The 8,409-nt window shown below is 40.2% G+C and overlaps 1 protein-coding gene across 1 annotated transcript; it reads right to left on the bottom strand.

The window, feature by feature from the left end:
- Window positions 1-233: 233 nt before the first annotated feature.
- On the bottom strand, window positions 234-1,711 carry LOC126621615 (probable carboxylesterase 12). Its single transcript, XM_050290154.1, has one exon. The coding sequence runs from the start codon at window positions 1,575-1,577 to the stop codon at window positions 579-581; it is 999 nt and encodes a 332-aa protein (XP_050146111.1). The 5' UTR covers window positions 1,578-1,711; the 3' UTR covers window positions 234-578.
- Between the last annotated feature and the right edge of the window lie 6,698 nt (window positions 1,712-8,409).

Raw genomic sequence — 8,409 nt, 5'->3', positions numbered from 1 at the left:
CTACAGTATGTACTCTGAGGCACAACATAAAACTAAAGGGAAATCATTTGTACACCCTTTTTTTTTCATGTGCATACTTTGTTCATTTTGTCCGTTGAATTTTACTTTATTCGATTTAATAGTCAGAAATGTACATATCGAAAAAAAAAAAACATGCGTTGAAATTAGTCCCAAAACTAAAATTTTGGTCCAAATATAACTGGAACGGAATCAGCATGCGCCTACAAATGCAGTTGATCAATCAGACTCTACATTGCAAAAAAATTATGAAATCAACACAAATTATGTTACATGCTTATTTTCTTACATAAAGTTAAAAACTCTGTATTTACATATGAAGTGACTCTTGGGACCTACCAAACTTACAGAATGCTAAACGCTCTGTAGTGCAACACTATTTACATAGTAAGGGTACTTGCACAATACCGAGAGAAAGACAACGAAAGCTTTTTTCTTACCCTATCACCAATTGTATACAACCATGAGTGTTTCTCTCTTATCACACTAGAGCGACACATGATTGTATATACCGGTTGTAGCTAAAGTTTTTTTCGCTTTAGAAGCCATGGCAAGAAAACCTAATTGAAGAACAAAACGATCCTTTTCATCATGGCTACAGCTTTTTCATTAGTGGGTTGGAGCAAATGGAATACATGGTTCTCCTCCTTTGTTTTCCATACCTTCACAACTCCTTTCCATCCACTCCTTCTCAGTGCCATACTATAATACCTTCCCCTATCATACAACGAATCTTTCTCAGCAACAAAAACCAGCACCTTCTGACACCCCAAGTCCCTCAGTTTTGGATCCTTAATCGGGTTGAAAAGCGGATCATCGGTTCCACTACTCAACGGGTTCAAAAAACGCCACAGGCCGGCCATATATAGTCTTACAATTGGTGGCATTTTTAACTCTGCCCCACTAAGTTCTGTCCCCCAGAAAAATGGATGCACCAAGACTATCCCATTGAGCTTGAACCCAGCCAAGCCCTCTGTGCCCACTTTTAAAGCCATGTGGTGTGCTATGTTAGCCCCAGCGCTGTCGCCGGAGAAAAACACACGCGTTGGATCTGCATATCTCTTCAGCCACTCTTCGGAGCTGTTTCCATCAAAATGTGAAGCAACCCATTTGAGAGTGGTCCATGAATCTTTATAAGCAATAGGCAGAGGGTGCTCCGGGGCAAGCCTATATTCAACAGAGACAGCAACCACATTGGCCATGGCAACTAAAGAGTTGACGTAGTTGTGATAAACCGGAGAAAAGGCACTTTCGACACAGAAGCCGCCTCCATGAAAGTAGACAAGAAGAGGGAGCTTGCGGGCTGAGTTGGCGGTGGAACTGGGGAGGTAAAGCCTCGCAGATATGTTTTCCTTATGTGAGATCACGACGTCTTTTGATTGCACGCCAGTTTTGGGATCGAGCGATGGAGGAACCTTTAGTTTACCCATGAAACGCTCAATTGTACCATTTTTGTATATTCTCATGAAAGGGAAGAAATCATATGCTATTTCATCGTTCATGCTCGGCGTTACAAAAGAGAAGAGAAAAATTAATACGAGTATGGAGATTGTAGGCATTTTTCTTTCTTGTGGTTGTGGAGACAGTTGAAATATGTTGGTGGGTGGACGTGGTGGATTCTACGGGACCCCCTTTAGATTCTATTAACGATCCGGTTGGTGATCATTCCAACAATTTGCGTTTCTTGTTATGCAAGTCATGCATATGTTGGCTTCAATGAGGGCAAATACTTGTTAAATATACCATTTTACGTATTAAAAGCTAATTTTACCCACAACCCTTAATTATGACGTAGTATTAATATCATTCCACTTAATGTGTGCCACGACGGGGCAAGGCAGTTATGCGGGAAGGTATGTGGCTGAGAGCAGTTGCAGTTGGTGATTAGTGATGTTGGGTAACTCGGTGCTTGTGGTTTGTTGGCGGTTGTCTAATAAACTAGGTGGTCATGGTTCACCCGGGTGGTCGTCGTCCGTTTTTTGGTAAATGTAAAAATGCTACGAACAAAATCCTATTGTTAAACAAACCAATGTGGTCGTTCCCGTTAGCAAATGAGGTCCAAACCTCAACTTTTGTTACTCTTCCATTAAAAAGGCACATGTGAATCTCACCTGGGAGATCATATTCGTCCCTTCAAACTGAAAATGTTGGTGACGTTTGTTAGCTGACTACATGAGGTTACATTTGACTAAAATTAGGATTCGACTAAAAAGGCTCAAACTGAACGATGCATGTGCTCTGAAATTGAAGATCTTATCAACCAAACTCAACCCTCCTTTCAAAAAAAAAAAAGATTACCCAACGCTCTCGAAGATCAGGAAGAGTTGTAAGAAATTCAAATAATTAACTTCCATTTTCTGCATAACTAAATCATTAGTGTTTATGGCATGGATTTACAGAATGTATCAACGTTACATTTTAACATGTAACCGGGTGGATATCCTCTTATTAGTAATATATGTCACGTGATGTTACTGTGACATGTGTTCCAAAATTGTAGAAGGCTTTCAATCGAGACTTTAGTAAACCTTTAAATTCAATATGCACAGAAAAAATAAATAAATATAGATAAGATTCTATACGTTTGAATCTTCAGTCCTTAAGATAATGCCTCGACATTCTTCTAGTTAATTACTATAACTTGGCTAATAAAGTCAAGAAAAAACTACATATAATTGTGAAACAAATTATATGGTAGGCCATGCATCCTATAGTACGTAAATGTCGGATGAAATAGTTGTTGCTATCTACTATGCATGATTTTACGATTAATTATAATCTGAGTCGACTAATCTAGTTAAAATAGTTGTTGTCACCTGGTAGTTCATAAATCTCGTAAATTATCTTTTTCGATCTCAAAAATCTTTTTCTTAATTACGTTTTAATCGAATTTTCTTAACTTGATTGCATCTAAATATTGTCTAATTAAGTGGGAAGTAATGAACATTAGTTGTCATGGTATTGAAACCTGGACTACTACTGATTTTTCATAGTCTACATTTCATAATTCGTATATCGTTTGTTTTCTTTACGAGTGGAAAGCAAACACTTCAAAATTCAAATATTGTAGGCATGAAGTTATACCCACTGTCCTTTTTCCCTAAGGCCCATTTGTTTCACCTTCTTAACTAGGATTGGATTGAATCGAGGGACTTGCTAGAGTAGCCTAACTTGGACTAAATATTATAAGAACTGTCAAACGTTTAGTAAAGCGCCGGACTAAAGCAACGGAGGGCGAGAATGGAAAGGAAAACAATAACGGAGGACGAGAGTGGTCAGTGGGGAAGGTTACTCGAGGTTAGAGGTTCACGAGAAGGCAGCCACTCCGCTTGAAGGTTTCTGGGCAGCGTCAGCGAGGTCATTAGCAATCCTCCTCTTCCGTGTCGGACTAAATTAGACTGTGAATGAATATTTTGTGAAAACATGTTCATTTAAGCAACAACTATAAGCATGCAATTAACAATTAAAGGCGGAATCATGCCAGCATGCACTTAAAAACAAAACATTAACCATGAAATTCAAAGCCTAGTAGATTGGTGAACCAATAAACAACTCAAAACAAAGTGAGTTGAAATATATACCTTTGTAGATTCCTCTTTGTATTTAAACAAAGGTTAATCACCCAAGAGATAGGGCCTTCATTCCTTGCATCTTAGATCCATGGATTTGGATGGATCTACACCAAGGAGAGCATGGATGATAAATGAGTGACCATGGAAGAATAGATGGCTAGCTACAACTTCCATGGTGGCCGGCCTTTCTAGAGAGAAATGGAGAGACATGTTCTCTCCAATTTTCTCCAAAACAAACCCCTAATGAATAAAAGGCTATAAAGTCATATTTATACCTTTATTCATTTGAGTGGCAAACTTGTAATTAAAGCAAGTTCACTACCCTTTCTCTATATGGCCGGTCATGGGGGGTTGTTTGGGCTTTTGGGTCTTAGTGAATCATTATTCATTAAGTTGTCATACAACTTAAGTCAATGGGCTTGACGTTCGAAGCCCATTGGGCCTTAAGGTCCAAAACCTATCCCGAGGTCTTTAACGAACTTATTCGTTTGATTAATTAACATATTAATTAATCCTTGCCATAAATAATTAAACTATTCAATTATTCTTACTCATTTAGTTTGTTTCATCCATCTCCACCTTATACGGTGTACGATCCATTAGGTTCCTTTTAGCGAGGCAGTGGGCGATCAAAACTCTTTCAAATCGATTATGAATTGAAACTTACTTTCAATTCTCCCTTTAGTGATAATACACTTTTAGGGCTTCCACAAACCATGAGTGACACCTAGCCGTATGTCATGGTTACCCAAGCTAATCAGAAGAGGTTAAGAACCTATTCAGTTTAGGATTACAAATGCAATACGGTCTTTCTCTAATCTAATACTCCTGACCACATTGTTTGGTTTGATAGTTTATTTATTCATGTCTACTATCCAATGTGATTCGTGTTCTTATATGATTTCCTTGAATGTGATTTAGAACGACTTTTCTAAATCTCATTCATACTCTGGCCAGAGATTCTAAATCATATCATAGAGTATTCTCCCTCAAACGGTTTGAAGGTTAGAGATCCCTTGTTGCGCATTCACTTGCCTCCATGACTAAGTGGCTTAACCCCAACGATGCCGTGGACACCCCGATGGGGTGACATTGACATAATCAAAGATCAAGGACTTAACCACAAGACAACTGTGATGCCTCAGGTCAAAGGACTAATTTGCATTATCCCAAACATGAGTTCTCATGTGACATGAGTATGAGAACTCTTCGTTGATCGCGTTCAGTGAACTCATTCTCTACTGAGCACCTACGTACTTGTCTTGATGTCACACACACCAATGACTCGAGACTAGTCACTCTCCCTGAGAGAAGACATAGCACGTACCGATCTTGACGGACTGTCAATGCCCAATTGGCAATCCTATGATCAGGAACATTTAGGATGTGTCTACGAAAGAATGGTCTCATGAATCTAACTTCATTAGATTACATTCTTCCAATCACATATTCCTTGGACTTTATCGTTTAAGCATATAACATTTATATGAGACGGCTCAAACAATAATCTTTGCCCTTTATATTAAACTAGATTAGTTTAACATGTGAAATGTCCGTAAAGTATCATCACATGATTGGTTTTAGAGCACATTTCCAACAGACTGATGGGTCAATAACCCACTACTAATTATACTAAATTTGTGCAATTGTTGGAAATATTTTTAAAATAATTGAAAGCGCTTTCGATTCTTTAAAAATACTTTCTATCATGTTTGACAGAAAAAGTTATAAGTGTTTTTGTTCAAATAAGTAGTTGAAGTGCTGTCCAAAAAAAAAAAAAGATGACGATAACTTAAATTTTTATTAAAAATTTAAACGTGCTTCTAATTAAAGCGTTTTTAATAAAGGTGCTTATGAAAAAAAGTGTTTTGAAGAAGCAATTTCAAACAAGTGTAAGGTTTTGTCACAAAAATGATCAATATAATTAGAAGCGTAACCATTTTATATAAGTTGTAATTTATTTTGTAAGATACCGATGTGAGACTTTTCACATCATTCAATAACTGTATGGACCCTCCTGTGCTGCTAATTCTCCAAGAACTGTTTAATTTGTACACTTAATTTCTTTTCAATGTAATGGATGTTAGCGTCGACGACTTCTATGGCAACATTCCACACCAGATTTCCAGCCTCACATACTTGGAGAGAATTCAGACATCTTCTAGAAATCATCCGTCAGACGGAATTCTAGCCTCGCATCTAGTCTTCGTTTCTTATCTTCAATGCACTGCCCTTGAGATTACGCAGTTCCCCGCTTCCAAATTAGTACAAGTCATTCCTTTATTCCTGACAGGTCGCTTCCTCTGAGGATCAAATCCGGGCCAGATGTCAGCGGGAGGGATGGCAAGATGCAAAAAGCAGGAGAAAAACCTCAAGAAGCAAAAAGGTATAAGAAACATTAAAGAGGATGGTAGATCCAAACTTCTCAGAAGTGGGTACAGAATTAAAGTCAAAAATTCAAACTGTGGTGTCAAAGGGAGACAGAAACTCTCGTGGAGGAGGTTAACAAAAGTTCTGAAGACCATCTACTCTATGTGTATTAAGGGGGGCATTAATGGCGAGGTATGGCTCCTCAACATGATACAAATATTCATTATTATGGTTGGGTTCCTGCAATTTTGTCATTTTGAATTAAAAAGCTGTGAAGAGAGAAAGTGGGAAGAGGAGAAACAGAGAGAGGTTCGGGATAATAGGAAAATCGAACAATTTTGGGGTCAAATGGCAGAAGCGGATATAGAGGAACTAGTGGTCCATCTGGATAGAAACTTGGATCTCTCAACGATGGAGCAAGGAGTCAAACTAGTGGGTGCGGTGTTGGCAAACAAAACCCTAAACAAATGGGGCGTGCGGAATATACTGAGATCTTCATGGAAGGAATGGGGGGGAGTGGAAGTTAAGTGGGTTAAAGACAATACTTTCATTATCACTGTCCAAGATGAAAGCACTGCTATGAAGATTCTAAGCCAAGTCCCATGGGCTGTCATGAAGCAGAATTTTTCAGTAAGAAGATGGGAAAAAGAGTTAGCGCTGGAGGAAATCAACATGAATATAGTCTCGTTCTGGATACAAGTTAGGGGCGTTCCGCCTTATCTCAGCTCTGAAGACAATGTTAAACGCCTCGCGATGCAGATAGGGGAATTTCAAGAACTTGAGGATCCTGATAAAGCACGAGGTTTCCTAAGAATTAAAGTAGCAGTCAATACCTTGAACCCGCTGACCACAGGTTGCTGGCTCCCGAGGGAAAATGATAAGGAAACATGGATTGAGTTTCGTTTCGAAAGACTACAAGACTTCTGCTACAAATGCGGAAGAATCGGCCATCCAAACACAGAGTGTTCATTCAATGCCGTCAGGGGGGGTATGGCAGGATATGGTGAATGGACCAAAGCGGCTCCAGTTCGGGATTTCATTGATATTCCAAGACCGATTTCTATCACTGTGGGTGAGCGAAGACATGCTGGAGCAACTAGAGTCCGGCCTAGGAAGGAAAGTCAAGGTGCCAGGGAAGAAATCACTGGGGGAACTAGTAGGAAGAATGCCCTGACTGATAGGGATCCCAAACCACCAATTCTGATTCAGGGGAAAAATATTGGCTCGAAGAAATGGCAAAAAGTCAAACGATGGGAAGAAGGAATGAACTTTAATCAGGATCAATGGAGAATGGAAGGGTGTGGGTCTTTTGGGCAGCAACGTTTTGTGATGGGCATGGAACCAGTGGAAATAAGAAGGGAGTTTCTAAGAAGCTCGGCAGTCATGATTGAAGAGATACAGGAAGAGGAGTCACTCTTGCCTACAGGAGGGGTAGTGGGACAGTATGGCCAAGTTCCACTGATAGAAGGGGCTGGCAGTCATAATAAAAGGGTGCTGGAAAAACTAGGTTCAGAGATGGGAATCCCACCCCAGAAGAAAACTAGAATAGAGGTGGAACCTAAAAAGATTAAGGAAAGGAAGGATAGAGCTGCAGGACGGCAAAAGAACGTGTCAATGAAGGAAAGGGCGACCTATGCGGGGGAGAAGTTGCAGGACATCCCGATAGGGTATCAGGATATGGGGGAAGGCATGGAGGAGTTATCTGTGAAGACGAAAGAAGCACTGTTGGATAAGAAATCGGGATCATATTCCCGGGGTGGTGGCGGCTGGCCCTCAACAGCCGCACGATCGCCATGATACACTTATTTTGGAACTGCCGTGGTTTAGGGTCTGACACGGTAGTTCGAGCCCTTCATGGGCTGATAAGGAAATATAGACCCGCTATGATTTTTCTTTCTGAAACAAAAATGAAAAATCATAGAATTATAGGTGTGAGACGAAGAATGGGGTATTGTAATGGTTTTGATGTAGCTCCTGTGGGAAGGGCTGGAGGTCTTAGCCTCTGGTGGGATGAGTCGGTACATGTAATTGTGAATGATTTCTCAAAACACCTCATTGACGCTCGATGTACCTTGGTGGATTCTCAGATTGTGTTCAGGTTTACCGGTGTGTACGGTACTTCTTACCGTGCGGAGAAGGTTGGGTTTTGGGGATGAATGATTCATAAGTTTGATCCTGACAATATCCCGTGGATCTGCGGGGGAGATTTCAACGAATTCTTGTGGGACCACGAGAAGTCGGGCGGAGCTGAGGTGAGATATAACCGAACTAGATATTTGGAGGAGTTCATGAGCAAGCTAGAGGTGTTTGACTTGGGTTTTAACGGCCCAAAATTCACATGGCGTGGGAAAAGAAATGGGCAGCTAGTGGAGGCTCGGTTGGATAGGGGGCTGGTGAATGAATCTTGGCAGACTCTTTGGCCTAACTCTAGGGTCACTAATGGTACGAC

Source organism: Malus sylvestris, chromosome 5, assembly GCF_916048215.2.
Source record: "Malus sylvestris chromosome 5, drMalSylv7.2, whole genome shotgun sequence".
Classification (NCBI taxonomy): Eukaryota; Viridiplantae; Streptophyta; class Magnoliopsida; order Rosales; family Rosaceae; genus Malus; species Malus sylvestris.
This window is presented reverse-complemented; position numbering and strand designations above follow the sequence as displayed.

Coding starts and splice junctions, on each gene's coding strand:
- LOC126621615 (XM_050290154.1), bottom strand. CDS start 1,577: ATGCCTACAATCTCCATACTCGTATTAATTTTTCTCTTCTCTTTTGTA.